Raw genomic sequence first — 27807 nt, forward strand, 5'->3', positions numbered from 1 at the left:
GGGTGGTGGGGAGAGAGAGAGAGAGAGAGGTGTGTGGGTGGTGGGGAGAGAGAGAGAGAGAGAGGTGGGTGGGTGGTGGGGAGAGAGAGAGAGAGAGAGAGGTGGGTGGGTGGTGGGGAGAGAGAGAGGGGTGTGGGGTGGGGGGGAGAGGGGTGTGGGGTGGGGGGGAGAGGGGTGTGGGGGGGGGGGGAGAGGTGTGTGGGGGGGAGAGAGGTGTGGGGGGGGGAGAGAGGTGTGGGGGGGGAGAGGTGTGGGGGGGAGAGAGGTGTGGGGGGGAGAGAGGTGTGGGGGGGAGAGAGGTGTGGGGGGAGAGAGGTGTGGGGGGGGGAGAGAGGTGGGGGGGGGAGAGAGGTGGGGGGGGGGAGAGAGGTGTGGGGGGGGGGAGAGAGGTGTGGGGGGGAGAGAGGTGTGGGGGGGAGAGAGGTGTGGGGGGGAGAGAGGTGTGGGGGGGAGAGAGGTGTGGGGGGGAGAGAGGTGTGGGGGGAGAGAGGTGTGGGGGGAGAGAGGTGTGGGGGGAGAGAGGTGTGGGGGGAGAGAGGTGTGGGGGGAGAGAGGTGTGGGGGGAGAGAGGTGTGGGGGGAGAGAGGTGTGGGGGGAGAGAGGTGTGGGGGGAGAGAGGTGTGGGGGGAGAGAGGTGTGGGGGGAGAGAGGTGTGGGGGGAGAGAGGTGTGGGGGGAGAGAGGTGTGGGGGGAGAGAGGTGTGGGGGGAGAGAGGTGTGGGGGGAGAGAGGTGTGGGGGGAGAGAGGTGTGGGGGGAGAGAGGTGTGGGGGGAGAGAGGTGTGGGGGGAGAGAGGTGTGGGGGGAGAGAGGTGTGGGGGGAGAGAGGTGTGGGGGGAGAGAGGTGTGGGGGGAGAGAGGTGTGGGGGGAGAGAGGTGTGGGGGGAGAGAGGTGTGGGGGGAGAGAGGTGTGGGGGGAGAGAGGTGTGGGGGGAGAGAGGTGTGGGGGGGAGAGAGGTGTGGGGGGAGAGAGGTGTGGGGGGAGAGAGGTGTGGGGGGAGAGAGGTGTGGGGGGAGAGAGGTGTGGGGGGAGAGAGGTGTGGGGGGAGAGAGGTGTGATAGGTTCAAATGGCTCTGAGCATTATGGTGCTTTACTTCTCAGGGGTGAGGGATTTCAAGTGATCTGTTTGGACAACCAAGATAGTATTGAATATCTTTCTCATGGACGTGGTGGTGGTGGTGGTGGTGGTGGTGGGTAGTGTGTAACGTCTCGTCGACAACGAGGTCATTAGAGACGGAGTGCAAGCTCGGGTTAGGGAAGGAGTGGGAAGGAAATCGGCCGTGCCCTTTCAAAGGATCCATCCCGGCATTTCCCTGAAACGATTTAGGGAAATCACAGAAAACCTAAATCAGGATGGCCGGAGACGGGATTGAACCGTCGTCCTCCCGAATGCGAGTCCAGTGTGCTAACCACTGCGCCACCTCGCTCGGTCTCATGGACGGCTGGTCATAGAAGCCGAAATCCACAATATTTCAAAGGCCTTTCAAACGTGAGTGACAAATGTGTGTAATTATGATTACTTTATTATTCCATGAACACGAAATCTTGTCAAGATCTTACAGGAAGTAGTCTCTCATAGAAATCTGTAGCAACTGGCTCTCAGGAGGGAGCACGAGCTGCAAGGCTTGCAAAGTGGGAGTTCTTCCTGGTGGTGTCTGTGTTGAGACAGCAGATATCTACACTTGCAGCTGCCAATCTAGAATGTTTGTTGTCAGCACCATTTGCTGTAGAGAGCACCCATGTCGAGTTTGTGCTACCCAGTGCAGAATTCAGTTGGTCAATGCCACTTCAATGGGCAATATCATTTACCCTTACTTACACTGCCTCATATCACAGAGTCCCACACATTGAGCGCATTCCATTTAATACACAAAATGAAGTTAACTGTCAATCAGTTCAGCAGTTTCCTCCTGAGTGCCATGCAGAAGCCACATTGTTTCAAACATGGGATTTTACATGAGCACCCATACTCCATGGGGTATGTAGTTCATAATTTGTAAAAGCTGACCCCCTTATATGATTCCAACACTTCATCTGAACATGGCTTATCAACCAATTTCTTTGTTTTTAAAGAAAAGCGACTGCAATGGGACTTTGTTGTTGTTGTTGTTGTTGTTGTTGTGGTCTTCAGTCCTGAGACTGGTTTGATGCAGCTCTCTGTGCTACTCTATCCTGTGCAAGCTTCTTCATCTCCCAGTACCTACTGTAACCTACATCCTTCTGAATCTGCTTAGTGTATTCATCTCTTGGTCTCCCTCTACGATTTTTACCTTCCACGCTGCCCTCCAATACTAAATTGGTGATCCACTGATGCCTCAGAACATGTCCTACCAACCAATCCCTTCTTCTAGTCAAGTTGTGCCACAAACTCCTTTTCTCCTCAATTCTTTTCAATATCTCCTCATTAGTTATGTGATCTACCCATCTAATATTCAGCATTCTTCTGTAGCACCACATTTCGAAAGCATCTATTCTCTTCTTGTCCAAACTATTTATCGTCCATGTTTCACTTCCATACATGGCTACATTCCATACAAATACTTTCAGAAATGACTTCCTGACAAATCTATACTCTATGTTAACAAATTTCTCTTCATCAGAAAGGCTTCCCTTGCCATTGCGTCTACATTTAATATTCTCTCCACTTCGACCATCATCAGTTATTTTGATCCCGAAATAGCAAAACTCCTTTACTACTTTAAGTGTCTCATTTCCTAATCTAATTCCCTCAGCATCACCCGACTTAATTCGACTACATTCCACTATCCTCGTATTGTTGTTGATCTTCATCTTATATCCTCCTTTCAAGACACTGTCCATTCCGCTCAACTGCTCTTCCAAATCCTTTGCTGTCTCTGACAGAATTACAGTGTCATCGGCGAACCTCAAAGTTTTTATTTCTTCTCCATAGATTTTAATACCTACTCCAAAATTTTCTTTTGTTTTCTTTACTGCTTGCTCAATATACGGAGTGAATAGCATCGGGGAGAGGCTACAACCCTGTCTCATTCCCTTCCCAACCACTGCTTCCCTTTCATGCCCCTCGACTCTTATAACTGCTATCTGGTTTCTGTACAAATTGTAAATAGCTTTTCGCTCCCTGTACGTTACCCCTGCCACCTTCAGAATTTGAAAGAGAGTATTCCAGTCAACATTGTCAAAAGCTTTCTCTAAGTCTACAAATGCTAGAAACGTAGGTTTGCCTTTCCTTAATCTAGCTTCTAAGATAAGTCGTAGGGTCAGTATTGCCTCACGTGTTCCAACATTTCTACGGAATCCAAACTGATCTTCCCCAAGGTCGGCTTCTACCAGTTTTTCCATTAGTCTGTAAAGAATTTGCGTTAGTATTTTGCAGCTGTGACTTATTAAACTGATTGTTCGGTAATTTCCACATCTGTCAGCACCTGCTTTCTTTGGGATTGGAATAATTACATTCTTCTTGCAGTCTGAGGGTATTTCGCCTGTCTCTTATATCTTGCTCACCAGATGGTAGTTTTGTCAGGGCTGGCTCTCCCAAGGCTGTCAGTAGTTTTAATGGAATGTTGTCTACTCCCGGGGCCTTGTTTCGACTCAGGTCTTTCAGTGCTCTGTCAAACTCTTCACGCAGTATCATATGTCCTATTTCATCTTCATCTACATACTCTTCCATTTCCATGATATTGTCCTCAAGTACATCGCCCTTGTATAGACCCTCTACAAAAAGGGTCTCTCTAATTTTCCTGTAGGCAGTATCTATCTTACCCTTAGTGAGATAAGCCTCTACATCCTAACATTTGTCATCTAGCCATCCCTGCTTAGCCATTTTGCCCTTTTTTCGATCTCATTTTTGAGACGCCTGTATTCCTTTTTGCCTGCTTGATTTACTGAATTTTTATATTTTCTCCTTTCATCTATTAAATTCAATATTTCTTCTGTTACCCAAGGATTTCTACTAGCCCTCTTCTTTTTACCTACTTGATCCTCTGCTGCCTTCACTACTTCATCTCTCAAAGTTACCCATTCTTCTTCTACTGTATTTCTTTCCCCCATTCCTGTCAATTGTTCCCTTATGCTCTCCCTGAAACTCAGTACAACCTCTGGTTTTCCTTCAGTTTTAATCTACAGTTCATAACCAATAGATTGTGGTCAGAGTCCACATCTGCCCCTGGAAATGTCTTACAATTTAAAACCTGGTTCCTAAATCTCTGTCTTACCATTATATAATCTATCTGAAACCTGTCAGTATCTCCAGGCTTCTTCCATGCATACAACCTTCTTTTATGATTCTTGAACCAAGTGTGAGCTACGATTAAATTGTGCTCTGTGCAAAATTCTACCAGGCGGCTTCCTCTTTCATTTCTTACAAGGGAACCTCCCCATAGCACCCCCCTCAGATTTAGTTACAAGTTGGCACAGTGGATATGCCTTGAAAAACTGAACACAGATCAATCGAGAAAACAGGAAGAAGTTGTGTGGAACTATGGAAAAAATTAGAAAACTATACAAACTGAGTAGTCCGTGCGAAGATAGCCAACATCAAGGACACTGGAAGTCAAGGAGCGCCATGGTCCCGTGGTTAGCGAGAGCAGCTATGGAACTAGAGGTCCTAGGTTCAAGTCTTCCCTCGAGTGAAAAGTTTAATTTTTTTATTTTCAGTTTATGTGACAAACTCTTACGTTTTCATCATTTTCTTTGGGAGTGATTACCACATCCACAAGAAAACCTAAATCGGGCAAGGTAGAAGAATCTTTTTACCCATTCGCTAAGTGTACAAGTTAGGTGGGTCGACAACATACTCCTGTCATGAGATGCACATGCCATCACCAGTGTCGTATAGACTATATCAGACGTGTTTTCCCGTGGAGGAATCGGTTGACCTATGACCTTGCGATCAAATGTTTTCGGTTCCCATTGGAGAGGCATGTCGTTTCGTCTACTAATCACACAGTTTTGCGGTGCGGTCGCAAAACACAGACACTAAACTTATTGCAGTAAACAGAGACGTCAATGAACGGTTCATAACTTTGCGAAAATAAAGAAAGTAAAATTTTGAGTCGAGGGAAGACTTGAACCAAGGACCTCTCGTTCAGCAGCTGCTCACGCTAACCATGGGACCACGGCGCTCCTGAGCTCACATTCTTCTCGATGTTGCCTATCTTGCACATGGACTACTCAGTTTGTATATTTTACTAATTTTTTCACGGTTCCACACAACTTCTTCCTGTTTTCTTGATTGATCTGTGTTCAGTTTTTCAAGGCCTATCCACTGTGCCAACTTATAACTAAATCTGAGGGGGGTGCGATGGGGAGGTTCCCTTGATAGCCCCAATCCATGTTCACCTACCACGTTTCCTTCTCTCCCTTTTCCTACTACCGAATTCCAGTCACCCATGACTATAAAATTTTCGTCTCCCTTCACTATGTGAATAATTTCTTTTATTTCCATCATACATTTCTTCAATTTCTTCGCAGGACTTTATAATTTACATTTCCACAATACCATACAAAAACTTATGAAATATAACTGTACTTACATTAATATCAGCCATGAGTGCTACAATAACAATACATATCCAGTTGAAAAGAAGTAAGAACAGATAATCAGCAGGGCGACCATCAAAAATACCTAAAACAATGAGAAAAACATTGGCAGGATTTGTAAACCATATTAAAAAAACAACACTGCATATATCTATTCAAATTATCTCCTCAACACCTATTCCTCACAGTAGCTAAAAACTATTCCTTATGGAACCTAAATAAAATATTTTTATACTGGTTATAATCTTCAAAAATGGTATAGATAATATTTACCACACAGCACTAAACAAAGGGTCAAAGAGTGAGCAAATGTTGACACACTAATGCAGCTTTACAGCAGTAACTGTATTGTAATGTAAACAAAATAAATGGTAATTCATCTAATGACATGTTATTCAGAGAAAGTGTGGCGGTTGTGGATCCTGTAGTACCCAATATACAAGCTGTGATCAAAAAGTAATGGGTGTTTTTATTTTTCTTTATGAATCTTTATTCATAGTCAACTTTGTCCCCTTCAGACTAATCCACCTCAGATGTAATACACTTGCACCAGTGATTTTTCCACTCCAGGAAGCATATCTGGAGCTCACTTTCCATTACGGAGTTTAGCTCCTTCAGCGAGTCTGTTTTTATCTCATCAACGGTGGCAACACAATGTCCTTTCATGGTTCTCTTCAGCCTCGGTAATAGAGAGAAGTTGCAAGGGGCCATGGCCTGTGAATACAGTGGCTGAGGCAACACAACAGTTTTGTTTTTTGCCAAAAAAACACAAACAATCATGAGCAGGAGGATGACTGTGATGTAATTTCCTCGAGTGGTTTTGCGACAATTCTGGTCATTTTCTCCAGATTGCTTCATGCAAATGGTGCATAACTTACAGGTAGGATACCTTATTAACTGTACAACCATAACACAGGAGCCCCCGAAGCATTATCCCATTGTAATCAAAGAAAACAGAAGAATCTTCATGTGATCGAACTTCTTGAATTTTTTTTGGTCTTGGCTCTTCAGGCAGTTTCCATTGGGATGACTGGGCCTTAGTTTCATCGTAATATCCATATACCCATGCTTTGTCACCTTTCATAAGTCCTGGATCATTGTCGACTACATTCAACACTTTCTGGGGTATGTCTACGCAATGTGTTTCTCGTCTAAATTCAACAATTTTGGAACAAACTTGGTTGCTACCTCTTTCATGCCTAAAACATCTGAAAAAATTCCTTGACATGAGCCAAAGGGTACGCCAACATCATGAGCAATCCCTCTAATGGTGATTTGGTGATTTTCCAGAACCATTTTCTTTACTTCTTCCACATTATTGTTAGTAATTGCGCTAGGGTGCCCAGGGTGGTGGTCGTCATCTGTCTTCTCAAACCTCTTAAACATTTATACCACCAATAAACTTTTGTCTTTCTCCTAGTAGTTTTGCCTAAAGACACAATTCACATTTTGGATGTGGTGCTGCATTTTCTTCCATTTATTAAAGCAAATTCTTTGAACCATCTTTATCGAAAGAAAAAAATTATCTGAGTACTTGAAAACTCTGTCAAAAACTGAGTATTCAAAACAGCAAAAAAGCAAACATACATCAAGAAAATGTATATGAACAACATAAAAAATAAATAAATTGAAAATCCTATGAACACAACCCACTAAATTAAAAAATTCCCATTACTTTTTATCACATCTTGTATCAGTTCAGTTCACACCTATGAAACTTCATCCACACTGTTCTGTCAGCAGTTTCCATTTGACTGGAGATCGCCAGACTAAATTCCTCCGTCATCCTTCCGGCTTGACTCAACAGTCTGATGGAATACACTACAAACACACTTACTTTCATCCAATTCACAGCTCTGCTTTAGCCCACTGATTAGGGAATTGTGAAATCAAATTAAAACATCGCTATCAACACGGACTTTTTGTCCGCTTGCCACACAAAACTGAAAAAGATTCTAGCGAGGCTATGTTGAAGGTGCGGAAAGAAATCAACTTACATGATGTTTTCCAAACAGCAGAGGCATGAGAAGGTGGAGACTGGTACTACCAAAATGAAGAGCTGGAGAAAACTGTGATTATCCACTGATGCTAAGTTGGAGCCAGTACTGAGCAACAGCCATGAGCCAGTCAATTCAAATTGTCAGTTGCTGACGCTTTGTACACCGACATGTTCCACACGCTTCCAGGAGGAGGAGATACTCGTGAAGATTATGTTGCTGAGTGGCTGCACGAGGAAAACTGTGATACAGATCAAACTTTAATAGATGAAGAAATAATCAAAAGCCTACAAGAAAGAAAAGATGAAACTGATGAAGAGGACAAGAGGAGTGGAGAGCATGATGATTTCTCACACTGCTGATGCTGAAGCTGCAGGTATCTTCCCTCAGTACATTAAGCAACAACCAGATAATGCAGTACTAACGTAATGCTTGCAAAGCAGATGCATGATAAAGCACACTGCTGTTGATATAATCGTTGTGACAACTCAAAATTTGGGGCATGTTTCACAGTGAGTGATAGTACTGAATATGAACACATTAAAGGACTAAGTTTTCAATGACAATAAATGTATCTTTGGATTTATTAAAGCCTAATGAGCCAAAATATTAAGAGCACCTATTTAATAGTGTGTTATTCCACTTTTCACACACAATGAAAAAGAGATTCAGTCTGGCACGGATTCTACAAGTCCTTGACAGAATTCGAAAAGTATGTGGCACCAGATGCCCATGCACAGATCAAGTAGTTCCCACAAACTGTAAGATGGTCATTTAAGGGCAGGCAGCTGGTGCCCGAGGCGTGTTCCAATGGGTACAGATCAGGCACACTTGCTGGCCAAGACATCAATGTGAGTTCACTATAATGCCCCTAAAGCCATTGTCGCACGATTCTGACTTTGCAACAGGGACAGTTATCCTGCTGGAAGATGTCATTGCCAAAGGGGAAAACTTCAAGCAAGAAGTGATGCAGGTCGTACGAAATAATGTTCACATAGTCCACTGCAGTCACGATGCCTTCAATTACCACCACAGATCGCATCAAACCCCAGGTCGATGTACCCCATAGCATAATTTTATCCTCACCGGACTCTCAGGACTGGACGTGTGTGCAGCCTGTAAGGACCCAATCATCAACCTGGTGTAACAAGAAATGCGATTCATTTGATGCGCAAGGTACACAGTGAGAACTCAGTGAAGCTGTGCCCACAGCAATCAGAATTGATGTCATTGGGTCAGTGCAGGAACAAGTAGGGGTTGTGTGATGTGGAGTTCCATGTTCAACAGTGGGCTTTGAACATCGTGCTCCAAACCACTCATACCTGCACCAGCACTGTACTCTTCTGTCAGATCTGCCACAGATTGCTGCCTATCCTGGATTGCACAGTGGAGGATCCTCTGACCTCTGTGATGGGACGTGGTCATCCAATACCATGCGGCCTACTCATTTCACCATCCTTCAACCTGTTTCCATAGGTGCTCTCAACAGTAGTATGTCAACAGGTGACCAGCTTCGCTATTTAAGAGATTCTCGTTTCCAGCTGCAGTGCCACAAAAATGTGCCCTTTGTCCAAACCATTTATATCAGTGGATTTCTGCAGTTTTGGCCTGTATCTTCACTATAATGACTGCCACTTCATCTCTCTTCTGCTTACACTTTTTCCTTACAGTGTCACATGGTCACAACACCACCAGAGGCATTCAGTGCAAAGTCCCACTGAGAGGAAATAAATGCAGGTGACTCCTGTATACAAGAAGTGTAAAAGAGTGGACTCACAAAATTACAGAGCAACACCCATACACATAAGCACCTGCCCACAGATCAGCTGGGATTTGGAAAGCACTGTTCATGTGAACTCAGCTTGCCCTTTTTTCGTACAATATCCCACAAACCGTGGATGAAAGGCAATAGCAGATTCCATATTCATAGATTTCCAGAAAGCACAATGCTTCACTGCAAACTTAACTATGGTTCGAGTATGTGGAACAGGTTGTCATATATGTGAATAGCTCAAAGATTTCTTAAGTGAAAGAACACAGTACGTTGTCCTGGATGGCGAGTGTTCAAAACAAACAAGTTCTCCACTGAAGTGTGATAGGATCACGTTTGTTCTCTATATTTAGAAATAATCTGGAGGATGGGGTGAGCAGCAGTGGTTTGCTGATGATGCTGAAGTGTATGGGAAAGTGTTTTCATTGATTGACTACAGGAGGGTACAGGATGACTAACAGAATTTCTATGTGCTGTGGTGAATGGCAACTTCCTCTGAATCTAAAAAATGTATGTTAATGCAGAGAAGTAGAAAAAACAATCCCTTAAAATTCAAAGTACAGGATTAGTTGTGTGCTGCTCAATTGACTGATTAACATTACAAAGTTATGAGAAATTGAATGAGCACATAAGGTTGATTTTAGGAAATGCGAATGGCCGACTTCAGTTAACTGACAAATGCTAGGAAAGTTTACCTCAGTTATAAAAGAAACGACATACAGAACACTTGTTTGTAACTCACTCTTGAGTACTGCTTGAGTGTTTGTGATCCCTCAAGGTCAGATTAAATGAAGATGTCAAAGAAATTCAAAGGCATGCTGCCAGAGATTTACCAGCATGTTCAATCAACACATTACAGAAATACTCTGTGGACACCAAGGGAAATCTGTGGAAGGAAGTTATGCTCTTTTTGCAGAATACTATTGACAAAGTTTAGAGAGCTGGTATTTCAGACTGAATGCAGACTGATTCTGCTGACACCAACATAAATTTTGGATAAGGAGCACAAGAAAAAGACAAGAGAAACTGGGGTCTCCACTGAGGCATGTAGACAGTCTTTTTTGCCTCACTCCATTTGAGTGGAACTGGAAAGAGCACGAATACCAGTGACACAAGGCACCCTCCGTCTTAGGTTGCCTGTGGGGTATTTAGGCAGATGTAGATGTACCTGTACCCACATGAGCCACACACAAATGTGTCATGTCATACTGTGCTAATTCCACACACCTGGTAATCGGTCATCAAGTTCCACTCACTTTCCTTTATTGCACATAACTCACCCAGATTAATAGATAGTTAAGACTCCTGTTGCATCAGGCCTTTAACTACAACACTTCGATATGAACATGTTACTCAAGAGCATATTTTAACACTCACAGTGGCATATCTATTATTAATATTGTGGTCCAATCAGGTAATCTTACTGTTCCCAACTTCATTTATCACACCCTCTTAGGTTGCGTTTCTAATATAACAAATAATGAGACAACAAATTTCTGACAATAGTCATGCATTCTTACCAGTTTCCAAAAGTAATGAATACTTGTATAAGAAGTATAAATTTATTAAGAAATGGAATCCTGTTGAAGCAGTAATGGGGTAGTAGAAGACAGCTGTGACTGGCCTCCATATCTGAAACATTCGAAAGCATTTGTAAGTCAGCTAAGACCTACATATCAAATGAACAATAATATATAATATAATATAATAATATAAAATATATAATAATAAAGATGTATCCACAACCGCCCCCTCCCTCCCCCAAACTCATCCACAAAAATATTCTTTCAAAACCTCCATTATTATATCAGGAACACAGATCTTCTGACATGTACAGTCAAATATCATCGAAGGCAGAAGAGCAGCATTTGTTTATCAAGCACTGAGACAGGAATAATCAGCAGTGAGTGCCAAAAATTGGCTTCTTCATATTTAGATGGACTTCTTTCTATTTAGAATTTTTGTCACTTCCTTTGCAAGGAAAAATTGATTTATGAACCACAATAAAGTAAATCATAGCTGAAAGATGCATTATTACTACTACTATTATTATTACTATTATTATCATCATTAATCCAGATAGTTGTTCCTGTTAACAAGTCACTTGCAGGATGCGGGGAGGCACGCCAGCCCCAGATTAAGTCTACCTTGCAGATTAACGACGAGGGCTGGTGTGTGTGGACAGTCTGGATGTGGGTTTTACGCAGATTCCCGCATCAGGACTAGGCCCTGTTGTTCTGACAGTGTCCTAAGGGGCAACGGTACCTGTCCCCACAAACTTGCAGGCATAGGCAGAAAGTGTCGGCTACCCACCAGGCAGTCTGATTCACGCGCCCAGCACACTTACGACCTGCTCAGCCACCACTAGCCACTCACATTCCACTTCAGTTACATGACTTACAAACATTTCAAAAATGCTCTCTCTCTCTCTCTCTCTCTCTCTCTCTCTCTCTCTGATAATAATAATAATAATAATAATAATAATAATAATAATAATAAATGACAGTAGAACTATCTGAAGAGAAAGCAAGAAGAGCACGAAGCGTATTCTTGGAAAAAGAGTCAGTGAAAGACAGTCAGATAATGAAGGAACTCTGAAGAAAGAAATGAACTTAAAGAATGAAGATTAATGTACAACACAGGCAGCTGAAACAATCAAATAAAAATTCAACCGTAACAAATATTTGTGATCTCTCAGGTTTTCTTGGTGTGGAAGATCAATGGTGTACTCCCAGGTGTTCAGCCAAGTTGTTGCTGTTTCAATTTTATGCACAGGATTTTGACGACTCATTCAGTCTTCTTTGGGTGCTCTGAGTTGTTCTGTGAATTAAGCTCAGTTGAAAATTTCATCAGTTTTCATCAGTCCTACTATTACCACAATTGCTGGACGCTCCTCATCACTTTAAGTTGCTCTCTAATAAGGTCAATGCCCCTTATCATTGTCTTTCACCCTTCTTTAATGTCTGTTTTGTCTTTTGCTCTAATGAACACAGTATTACCTTGCCCAGCACCTGCTGGTCGAATCTTTGAAGCAGTCTGGATTTCCGATTTTTTGCTACCATGATGGACCTGCTACATCAGCTATTAAATAGCAAATTTCTTTTCAACCAAAATAATCTCAGCAGCCCCACAAGTTTTCAAACCTTTACAGTGGGAAAATTAAGTGTGAATGTATGTTAATGGGACATAACTGACCCACGTTATATAAGAACAGACAATAACATGAACAACTAACTTTTGATACCTTGCAGATTTATTGGTTATTTTTCTTTGAATGCCAGTAATCAGAGTACCCAACACTGAACATACCATCCTGTGCTACATTGCTACTCCTCTTGACTCCGTGAAACTTGGCATTATGGTCATGAGCACATGTTCAGTTGTGCAGGTTTTAAGGAGTTTTTGGGCATGGTCGACTGGTGTGACATAACTGCCTTATGGGGCAATTACATACAGGTTTAATAAACAATGCGCACGGTTCGCGATGTGCACAGCTTGCCCTTACCACTCAATTACAAGTTTACTTCAATGCCTGCTGCATGGTAGCACACTCCTCAAATATACCAATTCATTCACTATACAGTAAAATTAGATCGGACATCAGTATATGTTATAGTTATACTGATAGGAAAATCTATCTTGTGGGATTCTGAATGAGATATAGTATATTAAGTTATGGATTTCATGATAGAGTAACCCATTTGAAGCGCTGAGAACCATAATGTACATCATCATTGAGTGTGAAACTGTGTTCATGCTTCTGACATGTTTCACCTTATGGTGGGTCAGGTTTATCTGTTTGGAGTTCACTTTTTACTGTGCAGGTATTGGCTTTCGTGTGCAATGTCGACATGAAATCTATTGAATCTTTTTTTCAAGTGCTAACAGAAAACAAAATTCCCAAAGGAACTAAGGCCTTCCAGAGCAGATCCATTGACTGAGAAAGGACAAAATCAATTAAGCGTGACTACAAGCAAACATTTAATAAAAAAGTGTGTAATAAGTACAAGTTGTTGTGTTGGCGCAATGTAAGAATGCGTTTTCATTAACTAATACATGTGTTAGGGATCTTGTACATTTGCCTGGAAAAATAAAAAAGCATGAAAACTCCAAGTTACAAAAAATGTGAAATGGAGAGTAGCGAAAGATTAAACATTATTTCATTTTTGCAATACACTATTCTTAATTACATACAAAACAACAAAAATCCATAAAAACAATTCTTTCTTTTTCAGACAAGTTATGCTTTTATTATTATTTCTTTCCTTTCTCAGACGTTATGTCTGGTTAAGAATGGAAAGTGACGCGGACCTTGATCAAGTGTGACTTCCTTTTAACTGTACAGTATATGTTACATTACATTTAGGAACTTTCGAGTAATTGAACATGTATCAATAATTACAGATTATATATACACCAAACGAAAGCACTGGCACGTCGATACACACACAAACAAACACAAACATACACACAAAATTCTAGCTTTTGCAACCAACGGTTGCCTCGTCTTTCCTGACGAGGCAACCGTTTGTTGCGAAAGCTAGAATTTTGTGTGTATGTTTGTGTGTGTATCAACGTGCCAGTGCTTTCATTTGGTAAGTCAAACCATCTTTGTTTTTAGATATATTTTTTCCCACGCGGGAAAAATATATTTAAAAACAAAGATGATGTGACTTACCATACGAAAGCGCTGGCAGGTTGATAGAAACACAAACAAACACATACATACACACAAAATTCTAGCTTTCGCAACCAATGGTTGCTTCGTCAGGAAAGAGGGAAGGAGAGGGAAAGACGAAAGGATGTGGGTTTTAAGGGAGAGGGTAAGGAGTCATTCCAATCCCGGGAGCGGAAAGACTTACCTTAGGGGGGAAAAAAGGACAGGTATACACTCACACACACACACACACACACACACACACACACACACACACACACACACACACACACACACACATCCATCCGCACATATACAGTCACAAGCAGACATCAATATGTAATATTTTTGGTGTCTGTAGATGTCACTATGCACATGTTTTCAAGTCTGTTGTTCTTAGTTCTGTGTTACTCTTCATACAGTTAGTCACGAATAAAGTTGTCCAGTATTTATATGTCATGCCTCTATTGTCAAACCACATCCAACAGATTATGGGTCCACGTTATGCATCCAGGAAAAGTGACACTTTTCGACTGGACGAAAACTTGAATTCACAATCTGAAAGTGCAAAAACAAACAAGTTTGTGAAGACAAACATGGCACATGTGACTGCTGCACACTAATGTTGACTGGAGATGCTGTCATATGATAATTACGACAAAATGAGAATACAAGCTGGAGCACCACTTATCAGAAACGACACATGGGGATGTGGGTCTGGAGAAATACCACAACCTGCAGCAACTGGTGAAGGTCAAATGTTTGCTGCTGCAGAATCTGCATGCAAAGCAAGGCTTTCGACAGACATGAAAGCAAAAGCAGATTTTATTTTATCCACAAATCCCATCAAGCTGTAGCAAGTAAGTAACTGCACTAAATACATCAAGTCAGGCATGGCTTAAACTAGAATCAGTCAGAGGATTCAGACAATCTGTTCGCAAAGCAACCTGCTCAAATGGCTAACGCTTTACAGCATGCATCATAATGACGATGTGACACATCTTACTGAATTCTTCAATACTGCAGACAAGTTACATGCAACGGATGTTGAAAAACGGTCATAAATTGTCAATAATGCTGCTCTACAGTCTTCCATGTAACTACGACAATTTTAGACTTGCTATTGAATCTGCAACATGTGAAGAGCCTGTAAGTAAAAATCTTGGAACAACACAATGCAACGATTGAGAAAGACAGTGAAAATACTAGTGCCTTGATTTTTGTTAACTCTGGTAAATGTTTCATGAACAAGTAAAATAGCGCTATGAATGAGTAATAGTGACAAACTGCAACACAACTTTAAAAAATGGAAAAAAATCAGCGTACAAATGTAGCTTTTGTAACAAGAAGCTGAATGTTTTTTCAAGAAGAAACCAAGTGTGCAAGCTGCAAACAATGTCGACAAAGCTAATCACTGTTTCTCTATGAACAAGCCTGCTTAGAAGAGAATTTAATGCTTGCAGGCGATAGTGCTACTCAAGTAACAGCTAAAGGTGATCTACACATTGCAAAAGTAGCCAATGGTGCCAACTCCGAAACACTAAGAAACCCTTTATATGTGGTAAAACTCTGAATAAATTTCATTTCTGTGGCAAAAGACATGGATAACAACCACACAGTGACATTTGAGAAAACTCTTACAGTTATTCGAGATATTAATGGCAAAGTCAAAGTGATTGCGTATGAGTTGGTAACTTGTTTTATTTACAAGACGGTGGTCCAAAAGTGAGCACCAATGCTGAGTCGAAAGTTATAAAAAGTATGCATATCTAGCATCGTCAATTAAGCCACACGCTCTTGTGAGATATGATCAAAATGCTCAAAAATGAGTAGGTCTGGAATTCAATAATGTCACTCTTACTTGATGCATAATGTGTCTTGAAGAAAAAGTCACATACAGTTCTTTCACTAAATGAGAAAGAAACTTCTGGAGTTAATCTACTTTGATGCCTGTGAGGTATCAAGTCTATTTCCTTCTTCAACATAAAGGAGTTGTCAACAAAATTGTAGAATTCAATAATCTACTTTAAAATCAGACTGGTCATAAATTAAATCTTTTCAAACAGTAAAGCTTTGAAGAAGACAGACGTCCAACAATCACCACACACACACACACACACACACACACACACACACACACACACACAATCTCTGGTTGCTTGGCTGATTTGGGGGAAGGTGCCGAACAGAAGAAGAAGAAGAAGTAGTAGTAGTAGTAGTAGTAGTAGTAGTAGTTTTGCTTTGTACCTGCATGTCCGTCGCTTTAATCCATCTCCATACTACCCACCATTGTGGCATCTGTTTATCCACTGGTGCCTTTTACACTAGCCTGGTTGAGTCTGTATGCAGAAGCTGCCTAACTACCGCTGCCGATATAAACGGAGGGGAGTGGGAGAGGGAGAGGGTTCAATCTGCTCCCCAGGGAGTACCACCGAGGACACGTGCAACATTGAGGGACCACAAACAGCGGGCTGCCTGGTAAGACGTGAGAGGACCAAGAAAGTTTCCTATAGAGCAGGAGCCCCAAAAATTTTGCAGTTTCAACGATAAGAAGAGCAACAGGCCCAAGATGCAAAGGTGGTGGAAGAAACCAACTGTGCTGGCAAAAATTCATACAAACTGTTTTGTCAGTGGAAAAACGAAAGCCAGTGCCGATGCTCTTTGAGTAAAGATGATCGAGACATCACTGAATATTCCGCTCAATGAGACAAGCCCATGTAGAACTGCAATAGATGGCAAAATTGTTAAAGAAAAGGGAGCCAAAGATCCCCAGAGGGATACAGGCCATTATAAGGTCAATGGCAATAGCAAAGAGGATGACACTAAGGATGAAACCCTGGGGCTCATCATTCTCCTGGATAAGGTATCCGACAAGGCAGAACCCACACATACCTTCAAAAGTTGGTCTTTTAAATATTCCTGCAGGAAATGGGGCAGGTGGCCACAGAAGCACCACATTTACAGTGTAACGAGGATACTAGTCCAAATGCAGTTGTCATAGGCTTTCTCCAGAACGAAAAAAACAACCACAGTCTCGAATTTCCACAGGAAACCATTCACAATGTGGGTGGACAAAGTGACAACATGTTCAACTGCAGAATGGTGCGATCAAAATCCAAACTGTGCAGTGGTTAGTAAATTGCGAGACTTGAGCCACCATACCAGCTGAGCATGAATTACATGTTCCATCACCTTGCAAACACAGTTGGCGAGAAAAATGGGGTGGTAGCCCTTACCAGGATTAGGTATAGGTATGACAGTAGCTTCATGGCAGCATCTGGGAAAGGTGCCCCAGATGTGGTTGTACGTACGAAGCAGAAAGTGCTTGCCCACAAGAGAAAGGTGCTGCAACATCGAAATGTGAATATCGTCCGGACCTGGGGGCAGAGGATCAAGATGAAGTGAGAAGAGTATCTAGCTCCGTCATAGTAAAGGCGGCATTGTAGCACTCAAGATTCTTAGAAGAGAAGGGCATGGCCTGAGAGAGAGAGAGAGAGAGAGAGAGAGAGAGAGAGAGAGAGAGAGTGTGTGTGTGTGTGTGTGTGTGTGTGTGTGTGTGTGTGTGTGTGTAATGGGCACCCAATGGTGAGATCAGCGCCCTTAAACTTATGAAAACAAATGAATGTGGAGATGAAGTATAAGTGTTGTACACACATGCACTCGAAATGATCACACACACTAAAACCAAGGGGGAAAGAAATCTAATCAAGAGATTACAACACAGAGAAAACAAATTACAGAAGAACTAAAAGAAAAGAACAGGAAAATGTGACTGACTGACCAGTTACAAAAATCTAGGGTGAGGCAGCCACACTTTGATACATTAAAAACATCTCCCTAAAATCTTGTTAAAAACCTTGGACAATTCACAAAACTTTAAAATCCTAACCACATTTGTTTGACAGTTACATTAAATAGACTGCAGTTCCACCAGCAAATCTGCTGGTCAACAAATAAAATGCAGTCTAATAAAATGTGGTGCACCCTGATCTGCACACCACAAGCATGACACACTGGAGGGGCCTCTCGCTGGAGTAAGAATCCATGTGTCTTAGGGCTGTGGCCTATGCGAAGAGGAGTAAGGAGGAACTCGTCCCACTGATGTGGCAGAGAGACACCTCCTTCCTCAGTTGTTTTAGTTTTAGGTGCGCATCCTGGATATTCTGGGTTACTGTATCCACTGGGTACAAATGTTGGAGACAGTAAAGGGGCACTCAGAGACTCTGAGCAGACGAGAAATCTAACACCAGGAGAACATCTCAACCACTGCAGTGATCGCAAGATCACATATTTCGGCATCAAAGATGGTAAATTACAGAGGCAGTCTTACCTTGAGGACACGATCCAGGAAAACAACAGAGCAACCAACAGAGTTTGCATGCTTAGACCCATCTGTAAAAACAACTACATTGTCATGGTACTCAGATAAAATATCAGAGAATATCGCATTAAAAACTGAAGCAGGAGTGGTATCTCTCCTGTACTGCACCAAATCTAACTCACGCTGGGTCTCTCCAGTAACCAGGTTGGCAGACTGTTAGAACCCTGGATTTGGGGTAGTACTGGCTCCATGCTGCATGCGGATCCCAAATGGCTCGTGAACAGTTGGAAAAAAGGCGTTCCAGAGGTTGACGAGCAACAGTATGGTGAAGATGGAGTGCCAAGGAACTTGCATGCCTGACACACCATGAGCTGCTGCCGGATGGTAAATGGCGGTTCCCCTGCCTCAGCACAGATGCTAGGTATGAGACTGATCCGATAAGCACCTGTGGCCAGCTGAATCCCCTCATGATGGACAGTGTCAATGATCTGCAAGTAAGGGGGTCTCACTGAGCCACACCCCATGCAACCATAGCCCAGCCGCGAACGCACAAAAGCCCGATAAAACTGAAGGAGACAAGCCCTGTCCACTCCCCAAGACCTGTGGCTAAGGAACTTGATGATGTTCAGCGCCTTGAAGATTCTACCTTTCCGGTCTCACAGGTGTGGTAACCACAACAATCTAAAGTCAAAAATGAGGCCCAGAAACCGCACTGTGTCTCTAAAATGTAGGATATTCAAGGCAGGCAAATTACAATGATGACGAGAACAATTAAAATAAAAACACGCACGCACACACACACACACACACACACACGCACACACACACGCACACCTGCAGAACACTGGAAACCTATCTTTGCAGCCCACTCCTCTAACTTCCGCACTTTAAGTTGCAACTGACAGTTCGCCGTTGCAACACTTGTGGAGGAACAGAAAACAGCAAAATCTGCCTACAAATAAGGAGCACTGTACAGGACTCCTTACTGCAGATGTGATACTGTTGATGGCTGTGGAAAGGAGGCTAACAGTTAAAACACTGCCCTGAGGAACACCATTCTCCTGCTAAAATCGATCAGATAGTGTGTCACCTACTCAGGTTCTAACAAACCATATGAAGATGGGGAGATGGCCCCATAAGCCCCTTGATGCAGTTATGTGAAAATACAGTGTGTCCAAGTAGTATCATATGCCTTACTTATATCGAATCTTTATTTGGACTATGTCCATCGTTTTATACCACAGAGGTACATAAGTATCGTAGAAACATGAAAAACAATCATTTTCACAGAATCGAGCACTCATACAAATGCTGCATTTTTACATTTGCTACTGTACCATTATAATATGAACCCAACAGAGCTGATCTGGAGCCAAGCTGTGGAATTTGGCCTGAGAAGTAGCAAGAGTGTTAGGCTGCCAGACGCACTGGAACTAACGCACGAAGCTCTTTCACACATCAGTGCCGAACGCTGCCATGTATAGAACAGCTCGTCATAAAAGAAGAGGAGAAAATGCTGCGCCTGGTTGGCTTCGAAGATTCTGTTGTTTATAGACTCATTATCAACGTAGCAGGTGATGCTTCCAGAACTGAAATGTGTATCTCTGATTCAGATAAGGAAGGAGCGAAGAGATTACCAGACGACTTACTGTAAATAATACCTTCAGTGGCTTCGATATTTAACTACAAGGTGAAATCTTTCAACACACTCTTACATTACATACAGCTTATGCAGAATAATTACCCTGTGGTTAAGTCAGGAATTTTCATCATTCTTGTTTTTAATTACAATAGTACATTAGCTAAAAATGATAATGTGTTGCGGTTTTCGTCCAGTCGTCTAAGGAGCGTATTGTGGGAGATTTGCAGATGGGACAATCTCAGGAGGAGGCTGCATGGTTGCCATTGCAATTGGTACAGTGGGGAGAAGGTGAACAATTGCCCTCATGACCATCCCTACCACAGGTTACACATTTGGCTGGATGTCAATAGGGCATTCGAGTGTGGTTGTAACGATGACACTGGTAACACTGCATCAGATTCAGAATGTATGGTCGCACTGTGATAATTTCAAAGCCTGCTTTCATCTCTGATGGAAGTACTACTCTATCAAACGTGAGAAAAAGAGTGAGTGTGGGCACTAAGGATGTGTGTACCATTTTCATCACATGATGGACTGCTATGGCACCCTGATCAGAGAAGTACGTTTGGATTTCTGCCTCGGTCATACCATTGAGCAGCCTAGTGTAAATAACACCATGGAAAGAATTCGGCATTCAATGAGCCTTGACGCGAACAGGAGAGGCATGGAGGAGCGAAGCTGCAAGCAGCTGTTGTGCTTGAGAATCAGAAAAAGTCTCCAAACACAAAGTGCCACTGCATGAACTAGAGCAGGATTTCACAGGGCCACCAACTGCATCAACACCTTTCTGAATAATAATTGGATTTGCCGTAGCAAAGGACTGACTGTCTTTAGTACATGAAACCATGAATAACAGTGGTGCAGCTGGGAGGGTCTTTGAACCATTAACCTTATACTGTTTACGTTTTGTAGCCATTGACTGGTTCATTGTGAGAAAATCATCCTTAAGTGCCAGCGTGACTGAAGGTGTACTCTTTCAGAAGGGGGCACCTGGGCCTTAGGTGATTGTTGACACCTCAGGTCACACCTCCTGACACCTGACAGAGGGACCAATCAGGAATTTGGGAACACAGCAGCTCTGACAATCGCCCCTCCCTGAGCCTGGCCTGTACCGGGGGTATGTGCAAACCCTACCTGTCAATCTGGGGTGGGAATTATGCATTACCCAGTAACCTGTTATGCGTCAGATGCATGGGCCAGCCTTCAGGAGCACACAGGGAGGAAGAAGAAAAAAAGGGAACCTAAAATGCCAAAGCGGAGGAACGATAGGAGGAGGTGAACAAAGAAAGAATAAAGAAATCAAAGATAGTGGAGAGTATTCTGACATTGACCATTGAAGATGCAGAATACATTTCCAAAACAGCCCAGACAAGTTCCCTAAGGAAGGGGAAAAAAAACAGCACGAGGATAGCGGGAAAAGATGTTGCAAGGACTGAGGCCCCATGGTAGCCAAACATGGACCCGCCAAAGTGCACAGAACTCCCTTGAGGGTTGCCAGTGGTCCCACGAACGAGGATGGTAGAGATCACGGGAGGAAAAACACAAACAGCACAGCCCAGTCAAGGGGAAGGGATAAGGTGCAAACAAAGAGTGAAAAGGGACACCAAGGCAGCAGTGGTCCCCAGGAGCGCTACGCGCGGGGGGCACCAGAATTGCCACTGACCTGTCCCAACATCTGCATTATACCATTCTCATGATAAAAGGGAGATAACACCAGGGGAAGAAGATACAAGGAAAGGGGGAAACAAAACTGCACAACAGATCAGACAAAATGCAAGGAGAAACTGGTCAGTGTGAAGGCAAGGTAAAGGCCTCCATAACTAATGCCCAAAGCAACTGAGGGGCTCAAATGACAGAGGAAAATTCAAGGACTTTTATCTGAGTAAAAAGCACTTTCGCGAAGAAAACAGAGGACAAACGCAACCATGTGAGAGTCGTCTGCTAACACCCAAGACAAGGAAGGTAGGAGGGCATATTTAGTGCGAAGGGTCAAAAGGTGGGGGCAAACCAGTAAAATATGGATCACCATGAGCGGAGCCGCAACTAGAGAGGGTGAGTGATCCATTGTTCACTAAAAAACCATGGGTCAACCTAGTATGGCCAATACAGAGATGCCAGAGGAGGGTAGATTGCTGCCAGCAGAGGCACAGCGGAGAACTCCACATGGTGGGAGTCTCCTTGATGGCATGAATTTTATTAGACAGAGGGGTAGCCTCCCAAAAGTCAGCAAGTGATTTAGCAAAAAGGGATTTGATATAAAGCCACGAATATGCCACTGGATGGGTCAAGGAGAAGGGGGGGGTACATGGTCACACCCCCCCCCCCCCTCAGGTCAGATGATCAGCATGTTCATTACCCAGGATACCTATGTGGCCAGGAACCCAAAGAAAATCAATGGAAAAAGCAGCAGCACCGAGCTCAACGAGGTCATGGATGGCAGAGACGAAGGGTTGGTATGAAAAACACTGAGCAATAGCCTAAAGGCCACTCATTGAGCCCACACATAACAAAACTCAGGTGAGGGAGGACTGTTTAATAAAACAGAGTGCCCAAAAGATGGCCATAAATTCCCATGGCAGGCAGGAGATGTTACATGCTAACAAGCATGAAGGCATATCCCACACTATCAGTGGATTTGGAGCCATCAGTGTAAAAAACAGTGACGTCCTGTAACATTCGTAAAAGCCGTCATAACAAACAATGGAACACCAGTGGAGCCTTGGTGGCTTTTGATCCCTGAAAGAGATCCATCTGAATCCGTGGTCAAGCAACTAATTGAGGAGGAAAGAGGACAAGGAGGGGAGATGGAAGTCACGGTGGTGAGAAGCAAGGCAGAGCCCAACTGGTGAAATCACGTGAGTGCGAGCAGCAAGGGGGTGATGGCCTGAAGCCACAAAAGGAATAGAATAGGAAGGGTGTGCAGGGGAAGAGCAGATAGTGATTGCATAGGAAACCAGGAGTCGGCATCACTAAATCGAAAGGGGAGGGATCCCAGCGTCAACCACAAAACTACAGACAGGGTATCAGTGGCTACATGGATACCACAATGGTGAACTGGGTGCAAGAGGAGCAGCACAGAAAGGGCAGTTTATCTATTAACTTGACAGCTATACCCCAGATGGGACAGAACTGACGCCCAGTAAAGGTGCAAAAGGGTCAAATAATCTGCGCCCCAAAGAAGTGTGGGCAAGGAAGCGGAGCACATCGAGTTTAAGAAAACAGAGAACCTTCAGATGAAGGATACGGGGCAATGAAGTAAGCCTGTTGTCAAAAAGAAGACACACAAAGAAATGGAACTGGGGGACCATGGTCAGGTGTTGGGCATCGAGGTAGAGCTTCAGATTAGGATGGACCACAGTACGGAGACAGAAATTCACCACCCTCAACTTAAGGGAGAGAACTGAAAACAGTGTGAGACTGCCTAAATGGGAGTGCACCAGATGGCACCCTGGAGCTGTCATTCTGCAGAGATCAATGAGTGGAAGCTAGCCCAAATACATAAATCATCCAAATATAGAGCAAGGGTGACCAACGATCCAGCAGAGTCCACAAGTCCATTAATAGTGATGAGAAAAATTGGTGCCACGCTGTGTCGTAGGCCTTATAAATGTCGAAGAAAACTGCAACAAGATGGTCTGCCAAACTGCCATTTCCAGAAGCAGAGGACTGATCTGAGACCGTCCATCCTGAAAGCTACATTGGTAAGGAGATCAAAGACCCTGGGATTCAAGGACCCAGAATAGGAATGCTGATGGGCCATTAACTATCAAGGAATGACAGATCATCGCCGGGCTTAAGGACAGGAACCACAGTACTGTCCCTCCACTGAGAGGGAAAGTGCCTTGGAGCCAAAAATAGTTAAAAACCTGGATGAGACATTGCCATTGTGGAGGATTAGGGTGTTGAAGTAACCAGTTATTGATGGAGTGATGGCCAGTGACTGAATCATGAGGAGAAGAGGGGGCCAGAAAAAGTTCCTTTACGGTAAAAGGATTCTGCCTGGAAAGGGGTAAAACATAGGCAGAAAGCCTCAGTCCACTGTTTCCAGTACATGATTTTTTTTCATTTATTGCATATTTAAAGACCTGCTACCTATTTTAAAAAGCACACTGTAGATTATACAATTTACAATTTTTCCTGTTACAATACACTGTTCCATATTGCTAACATTTTTTTCCCTTGAGCAATAAAACAAGAGTAACAATGATGAGTTGGTACTGGAGTAAAATGAACGTAAATTGAGAAAAAGAAAACAGAAAATTTAAAAATTTAAGAAGAAGCTAATATATGATAGGAGAGGTTTTTAATGGAAGAAAGTGCCCCACTACCTGGCTGTTCCAGGTGGGAGGGCATCAAAACAACTTCAAGGCACTCCTAGATGAAGCAGCAATTTGCTCAGATCTAAGTACAAATGATATTAATATGTTATTTAGGCTACAATTTTTCCATTAAATATTATCAGTTAGTATACATTTATCATATTAATTTTACTGGCAACGTCATAGCTTTTACTATGGGAGAGGAGCCTCTGAAGTTCATCGAACCTCACCTACCCAAGAAGTTTCAGCTCAGTGTATTTTTGTAATGTACGCCGTTATGAAGTTAAACTTAGCAATTATTTACATGTTACTTATCTAACGTTACAATCATTGTACATTTCACATATTTTTATCCATTTTCTACCATTGGATACTGTTTAATATTATATAACAACAACAACAACAACAACAACAACAACTATTATTATTATTATTTCTTTCCTTTCTCAGACGTTATGTCTGGTTAAAAATGGAAAGTGACGCGGACTTTGATCAAGCGTGACTTCCTTTTAACTGTACAGTATATGTTACATTGCATTTAAGAACTTTCGGGTAATTGAACATGTATCAATAATTGCAGATTTCTGTAGTTGTATATATACGTTTAGATGTAGCTGTATTGCATTGATGTACTGGTGGATATTGTGTGGTATGACTCCTGCAGTTGATAGTATAATTGGTATAATGTCAACTTTATCCTGATGCCACATGTCCTTGACTTCCTCAGCCAGTTGGATGTATTTTTCAATTTTTTCTCCTGTTTTCTTCTGTATATTTGTTGTATTGGGTATGGATATTTCGATTAGTTGTATTAATTTCTTCTTTTTATTGGTGAGTATGATGTCAGGTTTGTTATGTGGTGTTGTTTTATCTGTTATAATGGTTCTGTTCCAGTATAATTTGTACTCATCATTCTCCAGTACATTTTGTGGTGCATACTTGTGTGTGGGGACGTGTTGTTTTATTAGTTTATATTGTATGGCAAGTTGTTGATGTATTATTTTTGCTGCATTGTCATGTCTTCTGGTGTATTCTGTATTTGCTAGTATTGTACATCCACTTGTGATGTGATCTACTGTTTCTATTCGTTGTTTGCAAAGTCTGCATTTATCTGTTGTGGTATTGGGATCTTTAATAATAGGCTTGATGTAATATCTGGTGTTTATTGTTTGATCCTGTATTGCAGTCATGAATCCTTCTGTCTCACTGTATATATTGCCTTTTCTTAGCCACGCACCTTGATCGACGTGTGGCTGTGTTAGATGATAAGGGTGCTTGCCATGTAGTGTTTTCTTTTTCCAATTTACTTTCTTTGTATCTGTTGTTATGTGATCTAAAGGGTTGTAGAAGTGGTTATGAAATTGCAACGGTATAGCTGATGTATTTATATGAGTGATTGATTTGTGTATTTTGCTAGTTTCTGCTTGTTCTATAAAGAATTTTCTTAAATTGTCTACCTGTCCATAATGTAAGTTTTTTTGTCGATAAATCCCCTTCCTCCTTCCTTTCTGCTTAATGTGAATCTTTCTGTTGCTGAATGTATGTGATGTATTCTATATTTGTGGCATTGTGATCGTGCAAGTGTATTGACTGCTTCTAGGTCTGTGTTACTCCATTTCACTACTCCAAATGAGTAGGTCAATATTGGTATAGCGTAAGTATTTATAGCTTTTGTCTTGTTTCTTGCTGTCAATTCCGTTTTCAGTATTTTTCTTAGTCTTTGTCTATATTTTTCTTTTAGTTCTTCTTTAATATTTGTATTATCTATTCCTATTTTTTGTCTGTATCCTAGATATTTATAGGCATCGGTTTTTTCCATCGCTTCTATGCAGTCGCTGTGGTTATCCAATATGTAATCTTCTTGTTTAGTGTGTTTTCCCGTGACTATGCTATTTTTCTTACATTTGTCTGTTCCAAAAGCCATATTTATATCATTGCTGAATACTTCTCTTATCTTTAGTAATTGGTTGAGTTGTTGATTTGTTGCTGCCAGTAGTTTTAGATCATTCATGTATAGCAAATGTGTGATTTTGTGTTGGTATGTTCCAGTAATATTATATCCATAATTTGTATTATTTAGCGTGTTGGATAGTGGGTTCAGAGCAAGGCACAACCAGAAAGGACTTAATGAGTCTCCTTGGTATATTCTACGCTTAATCTGTATTGGCTGTGATGTGATATTATTTGAATTTGTTTGGATATTGAGCGTGGTTTTCCAATTTTCCATTACTATGTTTAGGAACTGTATCAATTTAGGATCTACTTTGTATATTTCCAATATCCAAAGTAACCATGAGTGTGGTACACTATCAAAAGCTTTTTGGTAATCAATGTATGCGTAGTGTAGCGACCTTTGTTTGGTTTTAGATTGATGTGTCACCTCTGCATCTATTATCAGTTGCTCTTTACATCCTCGTGGTCCTTTGCAGCAGCCTTTTTGTTCTTCATTTATGATTTTGTTCTGTGTTGTATGTGTCATTAATTTCTGTGTAATGACTGAAGTTATTATTTTGTATATTGTTGGTAGGCATGTTATGGGGGTATTTTGCTGGGTTTGCTGTGTCTGCTTGATCTTTAGGTTTCAGATAAGTTATTCCTTGTGTAAGTGTATCGGGGACTGTGTATGGGTCTGCAATGTAACTGTTAAATAATTTAGTTAGATGTGCATGTGTTGAGGTGAACTTCTTTAGCCAGAAATTTGCTATTTTACCTTTTCCAGGGGCTTTCCAATTGTGAGTAGAATTAATTGCTCGGGTGACTTCATGTTGCAAAATTATCACTTCAGGCATTTGTGGTATCATCTTGTATGTGTCTGTTTCTGCTTGTATCCACCGTGCATGCCTGTTATGTTGTACCGGGTTTGACCATATGTTGCTCCAGAAGTGTTCCATGTCTGTTATGTTTGGTGGATTGTCTATTTTAATGTGTGTGTTATCTACTGTCTGTTAAAATTTCTTTTTGTTTGTGTTGAATGTTTGGTTTTGTTTCCTTCTATTTTCACTTTTATTGTATCTTCTAAGTCATTTGGCCAATGCTTGTAATTTCTGCTTCTTTTCATCTAATTGCTCTATCGCTTCTTGTTGTGAGATTTTACCTAACCTTTTTCGTCTTTTGTCTGATATTTCATTTCTTATAAATAGTGTTAGCTGTTCAATGTCTTTTCTCAGTTTTTCTATTCTGATCTGTAGCCTGTGTTGCCATGCTGGTTTTGTGGGTTTCTTCTGTGTGTTGGTTGGTTCTGATCTCTGCCTAGTGTGTATCATTGCTGAATACTTCTCTTATCTTTAGTAATTGGTTGAGTTGTTGATTTGTTGCTGCCAGTAGTTTTAGATCATTCATGTATAGCAAATGTGTGATTTTGTGTTGGTATGTTCCAGTAATATTATATCCATAATTTGTATTATTTAGCGTGTTGGATAGTGGGTTCAGAGCAAGGCACAACCAGAAAGGACTTAATGAGTCTCCTTGGTATATTCTACGCTTAATCTGTATTGGCTGTGATGTGATATTATTTGAATTTGTTTGGATATTGAGCGTGGTTTTCCAATTTTCCATTACTATGTTTAGGAACTGTATCAATT

The 27807-nt window shown here is 41.9% G+C and overlaps 1 protein-coding gene across 2 annotated transcripts in view; it reads right to left on the minus strand.

The window, feature by feature from the left end:
* The window catches only part of LOC124619741 (derlin-1), a 129570-nt gene that overhangs the window by 51479 nt on the left and 50284 nt on the right, over positions 1-27807 (minus strand). For both annotated transcript variants that reach the window (XM_047146313.1, XM_047146312.1), the window contains exons 3-4: positions 10808-10919; positions 5513-5604 (exon numbers count right to left, since the gene is read on the minus strand). In XM_047146313.1, coding sequence (XP_047002269.1) covers positions 5513-5604; positions 10808-10919 — 204 coding nt within the window. The remainder of the gene's footprint in view (positions 1-5512; positions 5605-10807; positions 10920-27807) is intronic.

Source organism: Schistocerca americana, chromosome 6, assembly GCF_021461395.2.
Source record: "Schistocerca americana isolate TAMUIC-IGC-003095 chromosome 6, iqSchAmer2.1, whole genome shotgun sequence".
NCBI classification, from domain to species: domain Eukaryota; kingdom Metazoa; phylum Arthropoda; class Insecta; order Orthoptera; family Acrididae; genus Schistocerca; species Schistocerca americana.